The sequence below is a fragment of the Rosa chinensis genome, chromosome 7 (assembly GCF_002994745.2).
Source record: "Rosa chinensis cultivar Old Blush chromosome 7, RchiOBHm-V2, whole genome shotgun sequence".
Taxonomy (NCBI): Eukaryota; Viridiplantae; Streptophyta; class Magnoliopsida; order Rosales; family Rosaceae; genus Rosa; species Rosa chinensis.
Window position 1 is genome coordinate 43,755,374 of NC_037094.1, and position 24,132 is coordinate 43,779,505.

At 37.0% G+C, this 24,132-nt stretch overlaps 2 protein-coding genes across 4 annotated transcripts; both read left to right on the top strand.

The window, feature by feature from the left end:
- Window positions 1–7,606: 7,606 nt before the first annotated feature.
- LOC112176227 (phosphatidylinositol 4-phosphate 5-kinase 7) lies at window positions 7,607–17,725 on the top strand. Of its 3 annotated transcripts, none has more exons than XM_024314054.2 (10): window positions 7,607–8,017; window positions 9,280–9,450; window positions 9,567–10,628; window positions 11,189–11,356; window positions 11,745–11,910; window positions 14,820–14,930; window positions 15,030–15,217; window positions 15,646–15,800; window positions 16,769–16,937; window positions 17,228–17,725. In XM_024314054.2, the coding sequence occupies exons 2-10, from the start codon at window positions 9,434–9,436 to the stop codon at window positions 17,508–17,510; spliced, it is 2,319 nt and encodes a 772-aa protein (XP_024169822.1). In that variant the 5' UTR covers window positions 7,607–8,017; window positions 9,280–9,433; the 3' UTR covers window positions 17,511–17,725. The 3 variants fall into 3 exon arrangements, with proteins under 3 accessions (XP_024169822.1, XP_024169825.1, XP_024169823.1); XM_024314057.2 differs by having other exon boundaries at window positions 15,646–15,794; window positions 16,772–16,937; XM_024314055.2 differs by having other exon boundaries at window positions 7,609–8,017; window positions 16,772–16,937.
- A 1,649-nt stretch (window positions 17,726–19,374) lies between these two features.
- On the top strand, window positions 19,375–22,594 carry LOC112176051 (cytochrome P450 CYP736A12). The gene is made up of 2 exons (XM_024313864.2): window positions 19,375–20,111; window positions 21,673–22,594. Exons 1-2 carry the CDS (start codon window positions 19,428–19,430, stop codon window positions 22,504–22,506), a joined length of 1,518 nt encoding a protein of 505 aa, XP_024169632.1. The 5' UTR covers window positions 19,375–19,427; the 3' UTR covers window positions 22,507–22,594.
- The last annotated feature ends 1,538 nt before the right edge of the window (window positions 22,595–24,132 follow it).

Below are 24,132 nucleotides of genomic sequence, written 5' to 3' on the forward strand. Positions count from 1 at the left end.
ATACATCAACGTTACTATTCACGAGTCACTATTCACAAGTTACTATTCACGATTTTACTATTTATGATTTATACAAGTATAAATAGAGTATAAATTACAAACTATCCACAATCTTTTCACAAATAAACCACGTAAGAAGTTTATACAAGTATAAAATGTACAAAACAACACAATTTACAAGTGGAGGTTATGTTCAAGTGTATTATTATCTTTACAAATAAAGTTAATATCTCAGTTGATTACAAGTTGTAAGTCGAGCCCAATAGAAACCACTACTATTGGTGAGATACGATCTAGGGATAGTCGCCTAGACATAAGTCGCTTTCCTTTGTTTCAGAAGGCTAGATGGCCAGATTAAGAGATAAGTGAGAGGGAGGACTCATTTTGGTGACACTACGGAGGCTACTCCCTCATTGAGGTTTAGGCCCCTATTGGCTACTCCCACATTGTGGTTTACGCACAGTCTATAGTATCTCTGAGATCCAATTTGAACCCATCACCCAGGGTCTCAACCTAGACACCACCTATATGCCCCTTACTCAGCTTGAAAAGAACTCATGTGTTAGACAGTTCTCCAAATACTAATAAAAGCCGCCCTCAACTTCAAAAGACCTTAGAAAGGCACTAATGAAGGGTTAAGGCCAATATTAACAAAAGGGCCCTTATCTACTCATACGATTTTACACACTTATAACAATCAAGAATTTAACAATATTTACAATTAATTCTTTTCTTTTCTTTTGTTTAACAAGATTAGACACATTTTACAAAAACTTTCAAACAAGATTACAAACAAACGTCACACTTTGTACAACTTCTCTTTTTTTTTTTTTTTTTTTTTTTTGTACGAAAATGCTTACAAATATTTACATTCTTTCCTTTCCTTTACAATTATTTTCAACACTTAGGTACGGGAACAGGGAGTCTCGATGTGCAATGGGACTGAAACAGCTACCCTTTTCAAGACTATGTTTGATCCAATATACCTTAGTGAATCACAATATTTTCATTTGTTATATATATCATTGATTTCAAATTCAATTCCAAGCGGTAAATCAAGAGGACGTGCGGCCCAAGTATAGTCGTCTAGACACCAAGTCCCTCCTACATCCTTTGGGCAACCTTACTGAAATGGCCAGGTAGGGGAGGGCGACCACGAGAGGTAGAATCCATTTTGGCATGAGCTACTCCCACATTGTGGTTTAGGCTCATTTGCACGCACTTCTGGATTCAAGAACCTGTCATGAGCGTTGTCCCCTTTCCTAGACACCATCCCACATAGGCTATACTTACTTGGATGAAAAAGGTCCTAAGTGTGAAGACAGTTCAATGAATGTTAATAAAGGCCGCCCTCAACCTTAAGGGACCTGGACTAGGTACCAATAAGGGGTTTAGGCCAATATTAATAAACACGACTTCACCTATTCCTTCTTTAATTTACAACTCACAATAAAAATTCGTATTCACTAATATAAATAACAACCTAAGTAATTAACTAACTAATTTTCGACAATTACAAAATAATTAACAAGTAAATTTTTTTTTTCTTTTTTTTCGGTCACAATATAAACAAAACACATATTCACAAAGTGACAAATGATTTTTCAATCCCCGGCAACGGCGCCAAAAATTGATGTCGTTTTAGGGAGCGCACAATTTAACCCTGAAATGTTATTAGTAGTATAAAGTAAATAGGGATCGTTCTATTCCGGGGATTGAGGGTACACCTGTCATTATCAAACAATTAAACAATTAAAATTAAAACAAAGTATAATATTTACAAAAATATAACAAAATATATACATATTTACGAAAAGGGGGGATATTTTTGATTTTGGTTTTCTTTTCCGAAAATAAAAGCTAAGCTAACAAAATAATTAAAATGCAAAAACATAAAAATACAAATGAAATGCAAGAACAAAGATCAAACCGGAATATATAATTAAAACCAATTCAAGTTCATCATTGTTCATCATAGTCATGCAAGAGAAGTTGATCATGTGAAACGTTCAAAAGCAAACAATTTCCCATATTTTACTTTCAATGCTAATTAACCTAAGTGAAAGCACCTAGATTACTCCTATCAAACATGCAATCAAACCCTAGAAAGCTAGTCAATCATGTCATGTTTAATGCATTAAGCACCTAGAAAGGCTATCAACTCAAATGTGCAACTTAGTATGGAAAAGTCCACCTAATTGCAATCTTCTTTGATTAAATTCGGTTTTTGTACAAAACCTTTACTACTTATCGATTCAAGAACACAAGACCAAAAAGTTGATCCATGTTCTCAAATTCGTAGCAACAATCACATAAAAACCCTAAATGTTTCGAACCATTCAAGATTATCATACAAAAGATTTCTATCATGCAAATTTAATCAAACACTCACACAAAAGCAACCATAAATCACAATATATGAATCTGAAAATTAACAATTAATCATAAAATTTCAGAAATCAATATTTGTTCAAACAATTGTGTCAACTAAGGCATAACCAACGAAAATTACAAAGCAAAGGTTACAAGGAGAATCGGATTACACCGTGATGAAGATGAGATGAGTGAAGTGATGAATGGTCTCTTGAATTTCGAAAGCAATCTTCAAGGATGGTGATGGATGATGTGCACGGCTTGTCTTCTTCTTCCTTGGCCTTGCTTGAACTTCGTGGTTGCCCTAGAGGATGGAGATGAACACGGCTAAGCTAGAGAGAGTTTTCTGATTTTTCTTCAAAGTGTAAAACGTAAAGGTCGGAACTCTTGACGTTGAGAAGAATGGAGATTATATAGGAGCACGGCCTCCTTGGTCTTTAAGCCGTCCTCTTTTCTGAATTTCTCACGGAATTAATGTAGTCATTCCACATACTTTCCTCCAATGCAAGCTTGCCACATAAGCCCTATGAGGTGGTGCAACCAATCACAAAATTCCAATATTAATTCCCTAAATAATCTTGCCGAAATTCCCTTGATATAATTCTGATTTTTGTAGTTCAATTCGGCCAAACTTCCTTTAGGGAATTAAGGAATGTATCTAGACTTCTTTTGAGCTTTTCTTGGTCTCCACCTTTTTCTCTTTCCTTTTATTTCTCCCTTGAATATCTCCTTGCCGAATTCTCTAGGGTTTTCTTTTAATTCACACGGCAACTTCCTTCTTTTCCTCTTGGCTTGGACGGCAAAAGATATTCTAGGGTTTATCTCTTGATGAATTTCCATAAAAATAGCCCTAGAAAATCTCCCTAGAAAATCTCCTTTTAATTTCTGATTTTTGGGCGCCACTTCCTTGTTTCTCTCTTCATCTTGGACGGCAAAACTCCCCTAGGGTTTATTCATTCGTCATAAACCCTAAATGTATGGGCTTCATGGGCCTTTGATCCAATTTGCCGAAAATCCAATGAGTCTTGAGAGTTCTTGGGCCTTGTTGCTTCAACTTCAAGCCTTGTCACCTTCCAACGTCACAATACTTTATTTTTCCATTCCTTTTTCATAGTAACGTTGGAAACTTCATAGGTGGGCTTTCCTCTTTTCCGCAGGGTTTCCTGGTTGGACCAGGAAAACTTCTTTTCTTCATTTCTGCTCATTTCTGTGGCTCATCTTTGCTCCCCTTGACTTTCGCAAGCTCCTCTTTCCATTTGTGAGTTCATTTCCACTTTTTAGCTCGGAGGTCCTGAAAATAGAAACTAATAAGAAAAATAGAAACTTTCCTAAAATGAAAAATGGCAACTTTCCTAAACTGAAAATGGAAAACTTTCTAAAAATGAAAAATAGAAACTACCGAAAATGGAAACTTACTAAAAATGATAAATAGAAACTACAAAAATAGAAACTTTCTACAAATAGGAACTTTCCCAATTAAAGAATGGAAACTTTCCTAAACAGGGTTTTAATAAGGAAATAACGCAAGAAATGCAGGGAAAAGCAAGTAAAATGTCGCATTAAAATGCTCCTATCAGCTTGGACTCTTCAAAATGCTTCTGATTATGCTCCTCCATCATGAAGCCCATCACCTATTCAAAAATTCTGGAAAAAAATCTATTCACTATTCAATGATATGATGCGCAGGAACACATATAAACATAAACAACTGATTACACAAAAATCACAGATGAATAACCTGCTAATGTTGTTCTGGTCCAGAAAGCACAACCCTAAAGATCAAATGGCCTGGAACCCAATAACCCACAATGGAATCCTTCAAAATTCCAGCAATTGGAACTCACTCGGATTTAATTGTCTTAACCGAAAAATACAATGAAGATTAAGACTAAAAAAAACAAACATATGTATCCACACAACAGAGGAACAAATCTAAAAATAGACAAGGCAAACAAATTTAGATTGCTTAAGTATTTGAACTAATATCAAGAACTAAATTTGGCACAAAAACAACCTCCACTAAACCTCGCATTAGGAAAGGAAGGAGAGATCCATATACCAGTCATGAGCGATAGCGAAGCCTAGATAGGCGGTTCACTTGAGTTGCTCAACCACCCCTTAGGGGAGGTCCTGAATCCGGGACGGAGCCGACTTTAAGAAAGAGGGGAATCGACAGAAGGCACCGAAGGTGTTCTTAATCAGCCTGATTCGATCTCTCCTTCCTAATATTCTGTATATTCTCTTCTCGTTTGGGCTTTATGAGGCTGCTGAGATAATTAGATTTATTCGTATATATATATTTTTTGAGGTTATATCCATCGTATATCGCGTGCAAAGCATGTGAGTGGAGTAAAATCAGTTTTACTGACGTAGACGTTTTTTGGCCTAACAGATCCTAACAGCGCGTGTATTGCACGCACCGTTGAAGACCCCAGGGGAGCACCTACCTAGGTGGGTGGATGATGAACTCAAAAGTGAATTCTCAAAATTAACCCTGTTGACAATTATTAGTCTATAGCAAGTAGGGATCGTTCTATCCGAGGATTGAGGGTGCTCCTGTCATTTAAACGTCAAGAAAAGAATATTAATTAGAGATACACAATATATACGAAAATTACAAAGAAATAAAGGGGATTTCGAAATTGATCTATTTACTAACTAATTATCTAACTAACTAATTACATTGACCAATCAACCAAGAATCAAGATAAGATGGACGGATGAGACGCATTGATGAAGTTAACAATCTTTAACACGAATTCAAGACTACAAACCATAGTTTACTAATCAAAACACATATTTGAACGAAATCAATCAAGAACAAACCATGAACGCATGCATAAATTCTTTTTACTTTCCTTTGTTAAATTAATTAGATGAACGCACCATAGTCAACCCTATTAAACATGCTATGCTAGTGAGTGATCAATCCAATAACACACATATTCAACGCAAGAAGTACTTAGAATGTTTGATTGATTTAAGAAAAAAACACAAGTTAGAACGCTAATCAAGCATACAATTCTCTTTGTTGATTTACTTAAGTAATTATAGGTTTTCCACTTTAATTAACAAGACCTAGTACTCTAGCATCTTATTATGGATTCAATCATGCAATTCGAAACCTAAGTTGGCCATCAAAGAAATCAAAAACATAATAGGTGGGATTGAAGAACAAAACCAACAAACATTCAAGAACATAAAAAGAAATCGAAAACTATAAATTTGAAAATCCTAAAACGAATTCATGCTGCAAGGTTATTGAAAACTAAACATCAAAACATATACTTTAATCTTACATGAAATCGCAACATCCAAGAAAACAAAAAACATAGAATGCTATAGAATCTGATTTTTAAGTTACAAAACAAAGAAAACCGAAAACAAAGATTAGGGTTCATGGTTACACTTTTAAAGAGACTTGAAGGACACAAGAAGATTTTCAAAGGTGGTGGACGGCAAGGATGGAGGATGAACTTGCTTCACGGCTTCAAAATCTTGAACACTTGGAGAGGCCGAAACTTTGAGAGAAGAAAGGAGAGGAATTGCGATTTTGATTTAGGGTTTCTTGATGATTTTGACATTGAATACTTCCCCTTATATATAGTGCACGGCCTAGGTTAGAGTTTCCTAGGAATTCTTCTTTTGTGACATTATTCAACCAATAAGAAAATTCTGTTTGAATTAGAGAATAAGTCACCTTAGTCTTGGCTGAATTCTCCATATATTTAGACCATATTTCGGCCTCCTTGGGATTAGGAATCATATTCCAACACTTATTCCTATATTTTCTTCTCCAAAATTTCATAGAAATCCGAAAATATTCCTATAATATAATTGCCAAAATCTTCTTAATATTCATCGTATTTCTCACTGAAAAAAGCAATTAGAATGGGCCATGGACTCCTCAAAACGTCATGGAAGGATCTAGAGACTCATGTGCAAATCACATGTTTCAATCTTTAGGCCAGACTTCTCAATTGGACAATTTCGATGCCCATTCCTTTGTTGCCGAAATTTCTTGTGCATTCTAGAACATTCTTGAGCAATCTTGAAGCCACAACATCTCATAGCACCACCAGGACTCCTAGTGTCATCAAGTTTCCTAGTCCAACTAGGACTCTGTCATTTCTCATTTCCGAACATCATTTTTCCGAGCTCACTCCTAGTTGACTTAGGATTCCTACTTCAACTGGGATTCCTTTTCCTGGTAGGATTAGGAAAGCTTCATTTCTCCATTTCTTTCCCATTTCTGCGCCACATTTCCTCCCTGCCTTCATTTCTTTCATTTCCTGCTCTTTTGAGCTCATTTCTTGCGTTTGGAGCTCAAATGTATCTAATTACAATAAAGTAAGTTAGAAATGATATTGTTAAAGGAATAACTTAGTGAAATGTAGGAGAAATGACACTAAAAACATAGGAAATATTGGTTCGATCAGTGGAAGAAGCTCCGCCCTATAATTTATCTATAATTTATCTATTATAGGGAGGCAAAAGTCAAAACTTTAATTTTTTTTTCATCTCCAACTCCAACAGATTCCTTATTTTACAGCAATCTCTAAAATCTCCATAATTCTTCCTTAAAATTTTAAAGATTTCTGTAAATTTTGGGAATTTGATTTTCTCTTTCCTCACTATCTCTAAAATGAGGATAGTTATAAGGAATTTGTTGCAGCAAAATATGCTTATTTTTTTTCCTAAAATAGAGAAAAATCAAAATATAGGAAAGCTGTTGGAGTTGCTCTAACTGACCAGCATGTTATAGCTCACCGACAATTACATTGTGTGATCGGAGGTAATTGCTAATTTACGATAAATAGTAGATCATCAGTGACCAATTTAGTAAGTAAATAGGCAATTAACTTTGATTTTGGTTTATAGATTCACTTGTTCTAAGAGAATGATATTCCTTTGACCCAAAAAAAAAGAAAAAAGAGAATGATATTCTTCTCTTTACCTTTTCATGCAGGAAGAAGAGAATCCGGTAATTCGCATTTCGCAACTTGCGAGTATTCCTACAGGAAGTGAGGTTGTTGATTGGCCGTTTTCTTACCAGCCACATGCGCCTGATTAACTGAAAAGACTGGTCAGAGTGGCCCACGTGATGGCTTCGGTACGCCGTGACACACCCGAACACAGCCCCCCGTATGCTTCCCACAGCAGACAGACATATATGCTGCTAAGATCGAACGCCCCCGCCCGCTTTCTCTGCCAACCAATCACAGATCACGCGTCCGTCAGGTCGCGGGTCCCGCTTGACGATTTTCCAAAGGGAGAAACAGAGGAGGTGGGGTCCAGATGACAGTGGGTTGCCACGTGTCGAGATTCCGAACCAGCTGAGCCCAAAGGATCCTTTTTCCCTCCTCCCTCTCACCTTCATCATTTCAGGTGCAGAAAAAAGGAAGAGAAATGATTGGAAGAAACAAAGGAGAGTCGTCTCCGTTTCAGAGAGAGAGAGAGAGACAGAGAGAGAGTCTGAATCGGATGGTGGAGAGTCTCTGTCAATTAGGGTTTTAGGTCGGCTTGAACAGTTGCTCCCCCTCTATTATTACTTGTGGCTCTGAATTTGCTTCTTTGGGGGCTTCCATTCTTCATTGTTCGAGCTCAGTTTTGGAGGTCAACTTTTCAGTCTAATCGAAGCCAGGTGAGAGCTCATTTGAATCATCAATTATATATATGTGTGGCTAGCTTTACTGGATCCTCATTTTGTTGATATATCTATAAACTTCGATTCAGTTCTCAGGTTTCTGTATCGGAAAAAAACTCCGATACAGAAACCTGAGAACTGAAATCAGTAGCCCAGACTGAAAAAAATGCGTGCTAAGCGGTAGCCGATAAAGCTGAAATTTCCATTTTACTTGAAGTTGATTATTGCATACTAATTGACAAGCTTCAAAACGATGACTGCAAGATGATTAACGAGGTCTAAGATGACTGTGAATCAGAAAGTGTTTGTCTACATGAATTATGAGATTAATTGGAATTTTTTTTTTTGTTGTAAATAATTAGAATATCATGGATTAAGGTTGTATGATATTACTTTTATCAGTCAGTTTTAGGATCTCTTGCAGTACATTTAGTACATGAGTGCTCCTAGAGTTCTTTTCAAATAGTAATTTGTTACTGATTTTTTTGGAGTGGAACTGTCTTAAAAAGTAGGAAGATACACTTCACTTGTGGCTCACTGTGGTTTCTATTTTTATCCAAATATGATGCCATATGGTGGCATTAAGCAAGTAATATGATCTATGGTTTAAATTTGGAAGTGTGTGATTAGGATAACGAGCCAACCTTGGATTTGTATTTTTATCTTGATTTGAAGTTTTCATAGAAAATTCTCTTGCATAATTATTTCGGGACTTTTTGGTTAAGGTTCGGAATTGATATGCGGTAGCTAATTGTGCTTTAGCACTTGGTGATTTGGTTTTTGATATAGAGTTATGATGTATGGTGGGCTGGTATCTTAATTGTGCTTTGGCACTTGACAATTGAGAAGTTTATGTGGTTATGAGACGAGACTCCTTTCTGCAAGCTCAAAATTGTTGAATCATTTTTGGATCAGTGTGTGTTAAAACATATGTCGTATATAGGACAAATAATGATCTAAATAACCCAAAATATGTGTGGAACTTTTCCAATACCATAAGTGAGAATGCAAAAGAACAAGCATTATGAGAAATGATGCTCATTTTTCACCTGTAAGAAAATGAGGAAAAGGAACATCATAATATCCCAATTGATCAGGAAATGAGTGCCTGCAAGGACTGAGGATGTTTTTCAGTGATGCAAATTTATGAAATATATTGATATTTTTGTCATTTCATCTTTTCTTTAGGGTTGATATATTGACTTTCAGATCAAAAAATTATTGCCTATTTGTTTAATGGATATCTTTCATATTTACAGCCAAACCCTCCTTCTGCTTCTATATTACTGAAAAGGCGATTGAAGACTCTAGTCGTCATACTACTTGCTGTCCTTTCAAGAGTTTGAAAGCCTGTATGAGAAGGAAATTTATGAACGATATCAAAGACAGATAAACTAAGTATTATATGCTACAATGGAGGACAGTGAAAGGTAACAATTCTGTGGTTTGATCTTTCACTTGTCTCTCTTGACTTTCCCCATCTTGACTTGGGCTACAGACATAACATCATTTTACTGTTCATTTTTCTGCTTTTTCTGTATCTCAGTGAAAAAGCCTTCTCAAATAGGGACGTTTATATTGGAAAGTTTAAGGGAATTCTGCCACATGGTAAGGGTAAATATGCATGGTCTGATGGAACAATCTACGAGGGGGACTGGGAAGAAGGAAAAATGACAGGCAAAGGGCAGATGATTTGGACATCAGGAGCAAAATACGTTGGTGATTTCTCTGGCGGTTACCTTCATGGTTATGGCATCTTTACTGGACCTGATGGTTCTCTTTATCAGGGTTGTTGGAGGATGAATATTCAGCATGGGATTGGGAAAAAGCAGTATTCTAATTCAGATATTTATGAAGGATCATGGAAGGAAGGAGTACATGAAGGTAATGGTAGGTATTCCTGGAATAGTGGGAATACGTACGTAGGGAGTTGGAAAGGTGGGAAAATGTGTGGTAGAGGGGTCATGAAATGGGACAATGGGGATCTTTTCAACGGCTTCTGGTTAAATGGGTTAAGAGATGGGTCTGGAATTTATAGGTTTGCAGATGGGGGATACTATTTTGGAACATGGAGTCGGGGCCTAAAGGATGGAAAAGGCACATTCTATCCAGCTGGAACTAAACATCCCTCCTTAAAGAAGTGGTGCAGCTCTCTAGGTTATTACGATGATGGAAAAGGTTTGTTGTCTGGATCATTGTTAAATTCAGAAGAAGGAAAGGCTAGACCAAGTGTAAAGCGTTGTCTTTCTGAGAAAACCTCTGGCGGTGGAATTTTAAGAAATTCAAGTCGTATATCACACAAATGTATGTCGTTAGATAAAAACTGGACCCATTTGGATCCTGCTAAAGAATTTTTAATGTATGGCTCCTCACGTACATTGTCCCATAACTCCGAGGATGGTCAACATGAGGCGCAAGATAACAATTGTTTAGTCTATGAGAGAGAATACATGCAAGGGGTGTTGATCAAAGAAAAAGTTAAGAATAATATGGAGATGTCAAAGAAAGGTAAACAACGAAAAGTGAAGGAGGCAAAGAAGTCCTGCATTGACTTTTTGAGAGGCAACAGGAGCTATTATTTAATGCTAAATCTGCAACTTGGTATCAGGTAAATTGCTTTACCCATATCTTTGAGTCTCAAACTATTAATGATACTCTCTGCACAAAGATGTCCATTCAATCTTGGACATACTCTTTAGTTTGTATGTTCACGTGCGCTGATTCTTCAAATTCTATGGCACTGGCGCTGAGCTTTATTTTACCTGATGTCTGAAAATTGGCGATTGAAATTTTTGACTAGGTGCAACATGTGATTGCATAAGAACTTGTCTGCCAGTAATTTGTTAACTGAATTAATTGACCTCAAGTAGCTGGATTATGTCATATGTTCTCCCTGGTTATTACTTTTGGAATCATATGTGTTGATCATGGTGCAGGCTGAATACTCTCTTCATAGTTACCTATGTAACAAAAAAATGCCCCTTTCATAAGTTGACACTTTCATCTATACTTTGCAAAAACAAAATTTACTTTTGAGAAATTGCTATAATAATATGATATAGGTTTGAACTCCCAAGTGAGATAACAGTTTAATCGGGCAGTCTGCCTAATTATGTGTTTTTGGTAGGATTTGTTACACTTACTAAATATTCTGGTTGAAGTTCACAGATACACTGTTGGGAAGATCACACCAGTTCCTGTACGTGAAGTTCGATCATCTGATTTTGGAGATCGAGCAAGAATAAGGATGTATTTTCCTAGAAAGGGTTCTCAGTTTACACCTCCACATTATTCAATAGATTTTTCTTGGAAAGACTATTGCCCTATGGTCTTCAGGTACACTTTTCTAATGCACATTGCCTAAACTGTAAAAATGAGCGACATGATAAGCATCATGCATTTGAATTGGTTGGTTTCTAACTTTCTACTAGAGCACATTTGTCTGCATAGATCTCCATCAATGTAACTCTTAAGCTATCTATTAGTATTTTCGTCCATTCTAATTGATAGAGTCTACTTTGAGGTTTCCCTCTTTGGTTTTGGACTTTTGGTTGATCTGTTTGGCTTTATTTTTACTTCATTTTGTTTTTGGAATTTTGTTTCTTCTTTCCATGTTATACATGCTTTAATCATATACACATCCCAATCTTGCAAGTATATGTTTCTCCTATATGCGAATAAGCAATTTTGAGTTTCCTTGTGCTAATAAACAGTAACATTTCAGGAATTTAAGGGAGATGTTCAAATTAGATGCAGCAGAGTACATGATGTCCATTTGTGGTGATGATGGCTTAAGAGAGCTCTCTTCTCCAGGGAAAAGTGGCAGTATCTTCTATCTTTCTCATGATGATAGATTTGTGATTAAGACTTTAAAGAAAACTGAACTGAAGGTTTGAACACATGCAAACTTCTCTGCTAAGTTATATATGATGCAGTATAATCACTGCCTAGACACCAGGATCAACAAACTCTAAGGTATAGGGCTTTAACACACAGGTTTTGTAGGGTAGAAAGTGAAAACTAAGAACTAGGATTCCCTCCCAGGTTTCTCACTCACACACAAGGCTTCACACCAACACTCCAATCTCTGGAAAACTCAGAAACACTCTGAAATTTTTATTCATCACCACATATCTGGCCACTTAGCACTTACACTTATTTATATTTGAGCAGATAGCTCATATTAACTAGCATTAAAGACTCTTTCATAGCTAGGGCTGTTACACTTCACAAAACTGAAGCATAAAAGACCTAATAAAGGAATTTAAACTCCTAACTGAAACTGAAATAATGAAGAAACCTTAAAAATCCCAAACTGAAACTGACCCAAACTGAAACTGAAAGACACCTGCCTAGAGACTTCTAGACTGAAAGCAATTAATCAAACCATATGGAAAGGGAATGACTAGCTGCTCTCTTTTTCCATTTCTTTCGCTCATAAACCTTAAAAGGTTTGGCTATGATGTCCTCATCAATATACCTTGTAGTCAAAATTCCTATTGAACCGATACAGTTTATTTGTCCTTTGGAATCAACTGAACTTAGCAGTTGGCCCACTCTTATCAAGATCCTCCATTTTTTTCCCCTACAAAAATCTTCTTTTATGTTGTTTTTTTGTTTTGTTTCACTGTTAAAATGGATTCTTAGTTTCGTAGTTTTTATAGGGGTGCATTGTCTTTTGTCTAGGTCCCTTTCTTTCTTATATAATTAAGTAAGAAAATATGTTAATAGATGTTTGTACCAATCTAAAGGCGCTTTTTGGCAGTGCTTTTGGAGGAAGTGCTTTTGCTCAGTGGTGCACGTTTTAGATGTACATAAATTTTATGAAAGTTAAGTGCTTCCTGAGAAGTCACCTGACAGGTGCTTCTCCAGAAAAGCCCCAAGAGCTTCTATAACCCAGAAAGTACTTTAAACTATATTTGTCAAACCTTACCTAAAGTGTCTTTTGTTTTCTGAACGTGCTTTTGGCATCTAAAAACATGACCTAACTCTGAATATCAATTTGTATTTGCATGTCTGCTTGAAAACATGTTGTCAAAGTTCTTCATGTAGAAGAAGTTATAACCAACAGAGTGAAAAAGAAAGCTTCTCCAACTCCCACCCATTGAACAACATGCCGCTCTTCCCAATCCGAGAACCTTTTGTAGAAAATACTAGAGGAAACCTGCACAGAATTGGACAAATCCTCCTTTTTTTTTTTTTTTTTTTCTAAGAACAGAAAAAAAAAATATCAAATTAATATTGAATTATCATTTAAATAAGAAATAAAATCATGTGAGATGTAATCCTAGAATACATCATGACATGACCAGCTCAAAGTACCTTTGCCAATTCTCCGTGGTTTCTTTGGTTTTGAGAAACCGTCAGGCATGTAGCCTATGAGGGTACAAGACCTTAAGTAAACCTTAGATACATAAAGTCATCTGCAGACCACACTATTTAGGTATTAACTTAGAATGATATCTAGTAATTATGTTAGAATAAAACTTCACGCGCGCGCGTGCACAGACACGCATGTATATGGTATAATATTTTTGAAAAGTATATTTATATGGTATATTATAATTATTTATTATATTTGTATGATACACATAATTATTGGGGGTTAGAACCTAGGATTTAAGAGTTAGCTCGGTCCATACTCACTCTTTACAACTGGGCCAACTGTGGGGTCTCTGAATTTCTGACCTGCCACTTGCCAAAATCCTGAAGTTGTTGGCTCAGAAACTACTTACCAGGAATTGTGCAGATTTATTTGAAACTGTTACTTCTTTCTGGGGCTAAATCAGATTTTTATTGCTTTAAAGGTCAGTTCCAATGATTTGAAGGGGTTTCCACGACTTATCATTAGGTAAAGACTTCTATGCGATCAGTATCTGTTGATTTGATGGCTCAAATTGATGCCAACAACACCTTAAAAAACATGAATGAATGAAGGCTTTTATTTTACATCGACTCTGGTGGTCAAAGGGTGCTGTTGAGGTGGACTTGCTAGTTGCCTAGTGTCTTCAAAGGCTACCAAGTGTATATAATATATTATGGTTTACTTAAGGTCTTGTAAACCTTAGATGCCAAGGCTCAGTTTGGTGGAGAACTCCTTTATGAATGTTGAAGGGAAACAGAGTGTTGCTGAAATGATCACTTAATTTAACATGAATGCATGATCCTTGGCATGTTACTTCTAATTAGATCTGTAGATCAGAGTTTTTTGTCCGATTCCTGGCAAACCGGTAATTGCACTTGGATAGTGTCAGCGAACTGCAATTCCCACCTTCTCTCTCGGAAGGCTTTTGTTGTAATTTTGTATTATCTCCAGCCCCTTTATCCCTTGTAGAATTTAATATACAAGATTGTAGCCGAGAGAGGATGCTGCTTTGGAAAATGACATGCTGATATGTCAAAGACAAAGCATTTGTTTGAAGATGCTGCAGAGAGATTGTGGGAAGTCAGGATGGTTCTTTGTTGTTTTTTAGATGGATAGTACACTAGGTGAGGTATATGTGAATGCCAAGGCCCATGGGTTCAGGTGATGAAAGAGAAATAAGTGGTGAATTTAAGCCTTCTCCATGGCTGACTTTTGGTTTTGTCTGTCAATGTTGCATTTATTTGATAGTCAAATACTTATTTGTATTTCTTTTGCCCTTTTGGCACAATCAATTGATAGGACTTGAATTACTTTTTCTTCTATAATTTTAGTTTTATTTTTATCTATGATATAAAAAGTTCAAGACCTTGTTAGTTCTTTCTTATGAAAGTCTGGCATGTTGAGATGACTTACATTTTTTTCTTTCTTATAAAGGTTCTGCTCAGGATGCTGCCTAGCTATTATTCCCATGTAGGAGAACATGAAAACACTCTCATAACAAAGTTTTTTGGGCTCCATAGGATAACATTAAAAACTCGAAGAAAGGTACCTGGCTACATAACTCTGTCAGATTACCCTAGTTTCAATTCTGACTTTATTGTCAGGTCTGAATGGTGTGACTACTTCTATATTTAATATTTTCAGGTACGCTTTGTGGTCATGGGGAATATGTTTTGCACTGAATTACGAATTCATCGCCGTTTTGATTTGAAGGGTTCAACTCTTGGAAGATGCACGGATCCAGATAAGATAAAAGAAAATACCACATTGAAAGATCTTGATCTGCCATTTGAATTTCATATGGACAAATTATTGCGAAAGGCCCTTTTTAAGTAAGTCCTTTTCAAAACTGTATTTTTGTTGTGCCAATATCTTTTGTTGATCATATTCCGAATCTGTAAAACAATGGATTTATACCTGCGTCAGAGTTGGGCCGAAATGATACTTATTTTCTGCCTTATAAAATCTATTTTTTATTTTCCCTTGCATTGTTCATTGTTGATTTCCATCTATAAACACTACATATCAGTAGCAGACCTGTATTTTATTCTTTGGGAAACAACGAGTTGGGATTCTTTATGAAGTTTCAATACTCTACAGTGATCCATCATCATTTTGCCTCTTATAGTAGAAGAGTTGTGGCCGAAAGACTAATATATGCAAAAGAGAGCTCATCATTGTTTTCTACGTGTCACTGTCGACTGTCTGAATAAGTTTTTCCATATAACCCTGTTTGGAAATTTCCTTCCTCATTTTGCAGACAAATATCACTGGACTGCAAGTTCTTAGAATCTCAGCATATAATTGATTATAGCCTTCTGTTGGGACTACATTTTAGAGCTCCTGAGAATCTCAAGGCATTTTCACAACCTCCTGATACAATTCAAAATCATGATAGTTTACCTGCAGGTGATGGTAAGCATTTCTTTCTGTTAAAGAATCTCAATAAATGAACATACATCTAATCATTTGAAAATTCTCATGTCTTCTGATATCTTGTGCATTTAGTGATTGTTCTGAAAATTCTGGTTAATTTTTTTTTTCATTAACTTAATTCTTTTTTTAGCCATATTTCCTTCCAGCAGGAGTCGCTCCAAAATTTAAACTAACAATCACTCTCAGTAAAATCACACACTTAAAATCAGGACCATGCACTAAAAGTAAAATGAAATAAAAACAAATAATATATAAGCAGCCTAGTGCTCATCAGTATATGAAGTTTTGAAAACAAACTGGTTCTAATACATAGGCAGCCTAGTTCTCATCAGTGTTTGAAGTTTTGAATGACACACTGAGATGTTGTCAGAAGTTCAGGATTTGAAACATCCCGACATCCTTAAGTGCACAGAATGTCCGTCCACCGTGTCATTGACATCTAGACAATTGTCACCAGTTATGTTCGTCATTTTGGTTTCACTGAAAATGTAAGTGAAGGAGCCTCGGTTCTCTGACATCTTCACGGCATTTTGAAAAGGCATTGATAAGCCCATGCAATCCCTGTTCTTTAGGCGGTGATCTGATCATGTGGTTGGATCCAGCAGCTAAAACCTGTTGTATTGAAGGCCATCAAATAAATTTCTATGCTAGTTCTGCAAGAACCATATAGTTTTTGTTGAGATAAAAGAGAGATAATTCCTTTTATTATGGCCCAGCTGACTTGACAGATTATGGATAGTAGAAGAATATATAATGCAGGAGATGGTTGCATGCATATGTTATCCGGATGTACTTCTTTGAATAACTAATGAATCTCATAACTAAAACCGGCGTTAGGTATACGCATGCGTGCATGGTCTGGAATTGCTGGATCTTTTCAAATTGATCAACTACTTGGCATACTTTCTTGTGTGGGTTAAATGTTGAATACTCATTTTCTATGCTAGCAGGTGTGACTGCAGGAGGGCTTTCGATTCCTCCTAAAGGTCTTGTACTGGTAACCCATGAACCTGGCTCTGTGAGTACTGCTCCTGGTCCTCATATCAGAGGAAGTACGTTGAAAGCATATTCTCTTGGTGACAAAGAAGTTGATCTTTTACTGCCTGGTACTGGAAGGTAGGTTCAATTAGTATGTTATCTTTATCTTAGACTAGTGTTTTTTTTTTAATTAATTTTTTTTTTCTGGGAGGGGATTGAGGTAGAGATGTATTTTACTAAAATGAAACCGGGTTTTCAAGGATCTTTACCCATTGATAACAAATGTAGTGGCGTAGTTATAAACTTGTTAACATTTATATAGGAACCTTGCGCTTCTTTTCTGCTTTTATTTAAGGTCTGCAACTTTACTACCAGTGTGATAAATGCTGAGCAGCACAGTTGATGTCAAGTACTTGCATTTTTCTCAGGTTGAGAGTGCAATTGGGAGTAAACATGCCAGCTCGGGCCAATCATAAGCTTCCGCAGGATGAGGCTGATTCAACAGACGTAGAACTGTTTGAATTTTATGATGTGGTCCTGTATATGGGCATAATTGATATATTGCAGGAATACAATGTGAAAAAGAAACTTGAGCACGCATACAAATCATTGCGGTTTGATCCTCTAACCATTTCTGCTGTTGAACCCACGCTGTATGGTAAACGTTTCATCAATTTCTTGGAGAAAGTTTTCCCTAACATAGCAATATAGCATAATGTTTTCTCTTTTCCTTTTTATAGTCCTCCTTGCCATATAGGAAAAGCTTTGTCTTTTGTATGTTAAAGAACAAACTATTCTTTTCACCTAATTTGTAAAGTTATGTTGTCATAGATATAACACAGATGTTCCGTTTCACTACAAGAATGTTAATGAATATTTAGCACACAATATCTATTTGTGAAATGCCAAAAGTTTTGGGATGAAAAGGATGGTTTCTATTACTTTACATGAAGCATTGAAGCACTTTAAGTTGGCTCGTTCAATATATTTTCTTTTATCCGAATTCGAAAAAGTTACAATTTCAAGCCTCTAATAGGGCAACTAAAGCTAAATTGATTTAAATTCAAAGCCAAGAGAGCAGAGAGCGGGAGCTGCTTGGACCAAAGCTGGGAGTCCTGCCCATTGTGGCTGAGCGCAACAACTGCAACAGCCACAAAATTGGTCTCCTAAAACATGAGAGTGAGATATCATCAAATTTAGCAGCTAAGAATTTTATGTGTTTAATGATAGTACAGATGAGCTAGGGAATGTCACCAGGGCTGTTGATGCAATTTTTTTTTTTGGGCAAGAGAGCATCTTAAATTAAAGAAAAAACATTACAATACAGAAGTCCCAAACAATATTAATTAGGCTTTTTATCACTATTAGGATCAAAACTTTCTTGCAACGGACAAAATGACATTCAAGTTTCACAAGTGATCAAAAAGGTACCTAAACGTATAAAATTTGATCAATTTCATACCTCTGTCCATTTTTTGTTACATTTCCGTTACAACAAATGGGTATATACAACCAACCTCTCTCTCTCTCTCTCTCTCTCTCTATTCTCGTTCTTTTGCAATCTGCATATTGCATCTAGTCATCTATAGCCTAACTATCTAAACTTAATTATTCTTTATTTGTGATTACCCGACCATTAAAAGTTAGTTTTGGTGTGAAAATACTATTATAACCCTACAAAACACTTCACATGCACCGTACGTGATAAATTTTAACAGAGAAATGACGGAAAATAAGCTGAAGTATCAAGTTGACATGTTTTTAAAAGTTTAGGTACCATCTTGATAATTTTTGGAAGTTGGGTATCATTCTGTCTGGTGCAAAAAAGTTTTGATACCGTTGGTGATAAAAACTCTTAAGTTTATATCAAAACTTTGCACACATGATCATATAAGACCCTCCATATAACCAATCATTTGTTTTATGACTTCACTTCACTTCACTTCATAAACAGTCCATCCATCCAATAATGACTTGATCAATGATAGAATACTAATAATTTCATCCGGCAGATTAAAACATACAAGATGAGAGCCCACTCAACGAACATTAGCAGATCCTCAAAGTAAATATACTTTGAATCGAACTAGAAGAAATCTTACAATTATATGTCGACCACGTAACTTATATATGTCCCAAACCTTCCTTAAGTCTTATCAATCTTAAATGTTAGCTGGCTAGCTTAGCTAACATTTTACACAACATCGACGTTGGTCTTGGCCGGAGAATGAACCCCAGGTAGCTAGCTATAGCGAGCACTGTTAGCCTAACAGAGAAATTCTACATCCACCCCAATAATGCATCATATTAAGGGCGTATTATATACAGTTGCTTCCGAACAGTGCAAGTGCCGACCAATAATAATTGGATTCGACAGCTGAACTTACTAGCTTTACAGACGATAAAATAAAAGTAGCTCAGAGGTGCCGGATCACAATTCCACCACATAATTTTGGTCCTACAGCCCCATTGTTACGTCCATATCATCTTATTTATTGCCTCAGAAAAGCAGGCAGAATCTAACTACAGATACATGATACATGCACTGATACACGATTATTAATCTATATATATCTATCTAGTTTCACATATTTTCCAAAAGAAAAAATCTATCTAGTTTCACAGACAATGAGTCCTTCAACAATGACCATCCTTCTCTTCTTCGTTGCCCTCATCTTGTCTCTCATCGCTGCAGCCTTCTCAAAACCAAAGCACAAGAAGCTACCTCCTGGACCTTTGGCACTACCGGTCATTGGTCACCTTCACATGCTAGGCAATCTCCCACATCGCAGCCTCCAACACTTGGCCAAAAAATATGGACCCATAATGTCTATTCGTCTAGGGAATGTACGCGCCATACTAGTCTCATCCCCAAAAGCAGCAAAGCTATTCCTCAAAACCCATGACGCCAATTTCGCTAGCCGGCCAAGAGTCCAGGCCTCGGAGCACCTAGCTTATGGCACGATGGGCCTGGTCTTTGCCGAGTACGGCCCCTATTGGCGCCATGTGAGGAAGCTCTGCACCCTCGAGCTTCTTTGTCCCTCGAAAGCCGAGGCTTTTGCGCCACTGCGAAGGGAGGAGATAGGGCTGTTGGTGCTGTCGCTGAAGAAAGCTGGAGAGGGAGGTGAGGTGGTGGATGTTACTAACAAGATTTATGGCCTTAATGAGGATATAACGTATAGGATGATATTCGGTTGTGCTGTTGATGATGGTAGGTTTGGTTTGAAGGATATTGTTCAGGAAGCTACGTTGTTGACCGGAGCATTCAACATAGCTGATTTTGTGCCCTTCCTCGGTCCATTTGATTTTCAGGTACCGACTTCTTTTCCTAATACAATAATACCAGTCCACTAGTGCTGTCTTTTTGGGTATAGTCTACTAGTACTGTCTTTAATTGTTCTCTCTTTAAGGAAAAGAGAATTGCACGAAGAATTGGAAGAATAGATGCATCTTCCATTGATAATAGGACCCTCTATATATATAAAGGATACAAGTACATAATCTTTGAGTACAAGGAATCCTGTTCTAATAGAACTAGGAATCTAGAACAATCTTCTCCTATTACAACAATAGAAAGTAATTAATCTTAGTTTAGAAAGGCACACAATATTTATCTTCAACACTCCCCATTGTGCCGTTCAAACATGATATCATCGTGACTCCATGACGCTTCAAATGTTGCCTCATTAAAAACCTTGCTCGAGTAATAGAAACCATGTGGGACAAAAACAAACTCGAGTTGGAGAACTACACGCCCTTCACTCTTCGAGATCAAACATATAGACATCATGCCTGATTACTACAATCGTGAAAGTTCGGATAATTTTCGTATTCCTATACTCTGCACATGTTTTTCTTGTTGAGGGAAGGTTTTTCTTGACTGGGGCTTTCAATATATCTGATTTTGTTCCTTCCCTTGCTGCACTTGATATTCAGGTATGCTAATCCCAAGTTCCCAACTCTTTTCCTATAGGCAAATCTATTCGATGATTAATTAATAAACGAACAGATGCAATGGTAGACAATTCCGGCCAAATCTTCGTTATTCTACATTATTGTATTCATGTATGGAGTTGGTCTACCATTACATATACCATACACTAAACGATATGAAATTTCAAACCGGAATATAGTTGTATAGCAGTATAGGTGAGGGCACTTCTTTGTCTCTATGAACTACTTTAGATCAACAAAGTAGACGTACGTCAACATAAGGAACCTAGTTTTGGGAAAGTAACCAGTAGCTAGTCAGTAGTAATCAGTTCGGAGTAATCATTGAGTGATTGAAGATGTGTGAATAAATTTTCACTTCTCAAATCACAATAGAAAAGAGCACAATGGTATTAGACTATTAGGATTTATTTGAAAGTTAAAAATATATTAAAGATAAAAATACAGAATGTGGTCGATTAATTTCCCCAATTTTGGTCAAATTGAGATCGAGGAAGAATTACATAGACCTAAAACTAAAATGACTCCCCAGTATTGCACGTATTCCTTATCAGAGGTAGAGCAGTAGTATACGACACGTATTACGTAAATTAATTAGATCAAGAGCCAGATCGATCAGCGTTTTATGCTCAAGTACTGCAGGCAGCGAATCTTATAATTTGTTCTGTAGCAGTAGCTATCTTGTCCCTCGATTAGTTGAACAAACTCAAAGATAATCTAGCAGTAGCAATCTTGTCCCTCAATTAATTAAACAAACTGATGCTCGAATGGAAATTGTGTTCACACATGTTCAATTACTCGGTGAGCTGAAGTTTAGTAGGCTAGTCTTTTTCTGGTGACCTGATCTTGGAGTAGATAGCATAATAGAATAACATGCATAGTACTACGGAATCTTAATGATGAAATGATTCCTTTCTCTCAGGGATTGACTAAGCGCTTAAAGAAAGTTAGCAAGACGATTGATCAACTCCTGGAGAAGATAATAGACGAGCGTGAACAAGTTGCCAACACTAGGAGTTGGAAACAAGGCCAGCATGAGGACTTTGTAGACGTGTTACTTTCGTTAATGAACCAACCGTTGAATCCGAATGATGAGCAAGTACACTTTCTTGATAGAACAAATGTGAAAGCCATCTTACTAGACATGATCACGGCGGCTTTTGATACTTCAGCCACATCGATTGTTTGGAGCCTTGCCGAGCTCTTGAGGCATCCAAGGATCATGAAGAATCTCCAAGAAGAGCTCCAAAGTGTGGTTGGTATGGACCGAATGGTGGAAGAATCTGATTTGCCCAAGCTGGATTACTTGAGTATGGTGGTGAAGGAGAGCTTCAGACTACACCCAGTTGCACCTTTACTAGTCCCACGTGAATCCATCGAGGACATTACAATTGATGGATATGACATACCCAAGAAGTCGCGGATCATAGTAAACATCTGGAGTATTGGAAGAGATCCTAATGTTTGGTCTGAAAATGTGGAGGAATTTTTTCCTGAAAGGTTCATGAACATCAATATAGGCCTCCGGGGACATGACTTTCAGCTCATCCCATTTGGGTCTGGGCGAAGAGGGTGTCCGGGTATGCAATTAGGGCTAACCACAGTTCGGCTAGTTCTGGCACAGCTGGTGCATTGCTTTAACTGGGAGCTCCCAAATGGCTTGCTACCTCAACACTTGGACATGTCCGAGGATTTCGGCTTATCACTGTCAAAGGTCAAACACTTGCTTGCTAAGCCAACGTACCGTCTTATATAGGTTATTTTTTCAATGTAATCTTTTGATTAAGGAATCTTATGTAGTTTGTTGGATCTCAATAAAGCATTCATCCATCTATTATTCTTCAGCTTAAAGAAATGTGCTTAATGCGATTAGGATGATGTTCATCAGTATTATTGTTCACTGATCACGGTAGTCACTCTAATTATGCAAATACCACATAACAAATACTTTTTGAGCTCCTCTTGTTTAGCGAGCTTACAAACGAACCATAGATTCTTATCTCTAGGGAAAATCATGTACTAGGTTCAGAAAAATTCGGAAGATTTCCCCACCTACTTTTATGACTAGGGTGGGAGTAAAAGCTTCGCGGTCAATGTCTTCATGTCTTTTGAATTTGAGTCGGTGTATGTAAGTCAAGTTGGAAGAAGAAAAGGGGGTACCTGCAAAAGCGAATATCTCGACTAGTGCGTATAGTAGTGCGTTAGGTCCGCACGTCATGCATTAGTGGATTCACTACGCTACTCCCAGTCTCAGAACAACGGGGGGAGTGATTCCCACTTGCAACAGTTTCGACCGAACTGATTAATTCTGCTGAGTGGTTCCACCTTATCTAGATCCACTTCGAGATGATTTCTCCTCGAGAAGATCTAGTCTTCTCAGTACTCCCCAATTGGGCCGTCTCTTGATTAGAACTTGATTTCACCTCACTTAGGTCGACCTTGAGGGGATTGCCCATCATGTGGGGATTTCTTCATTCGGATCCGCCTTGAGGGAATTTTACCTCACCTAGATCCGTCTTGAGGAGATTTCAACTCAGAACTCTCAAAGAGATTCCTCTCACTTGGATCCTCCTCAAAGAGATTTCTCCTCGTTCGGATTTGGCTAAAGAAGATTTCATCTCGAGGAGTTTTTCTCAAATATATTAAGCTACCTCTCTATTAGTTCACTTCGTGACTAAAAACTGTTAAAATTTCACCTCCACAGTTACTAGGTTGCACAAAGGATAATGATAAGGTTTGGTCACGTACAATAGGACAACTAAGGTTGCTGTGTCGTTCACTGGAACATTCAACATAGCTGATTTTATGTCATTCTTCGGTCTATTTGATTTTCAGTTACCAACTCCGTTTTTCTAATGCCGTGACGCCAGTCTACTAGTGTACGTCTTCATTTGTTTTTTTTTTCCTTGTCATTTTCATAGACGAGAAATTACTAAAAATTTACCTACATAACTAAACTTAATTTTAAAAAAAATCATCTGGGGTTTACAACATTTGGATGGTAATTTCATCGACCGACACTAAAGTAAACTAAAATAAAATTATTGACTCAAACTGACGTAGGAAAAGAATGTCAGTTTAGCTGGAAAACGATTAAAGTAAAGAACCAGCGTAGGATCAAGAAGAATGATTGAAAATTATGTAACTCAAGCGTAATGAGGTTTGACAAGACCCGCCCCGAATTTCACCCTGAAATCCGAGGTGGCCATGTGGGGCCCACATTAGGAATAACTCTACCAAAAATTCGGCAGAGTCACCCCTAAAATGGACTACCCAAAACCTGTGAAAACACATTCACACTTCTAATAACCCCATCCTTATTCTTCTGGAGCCGCCCTGCTCCCCAAATCACAACAACTCCACAATTTACAATTGAAATATG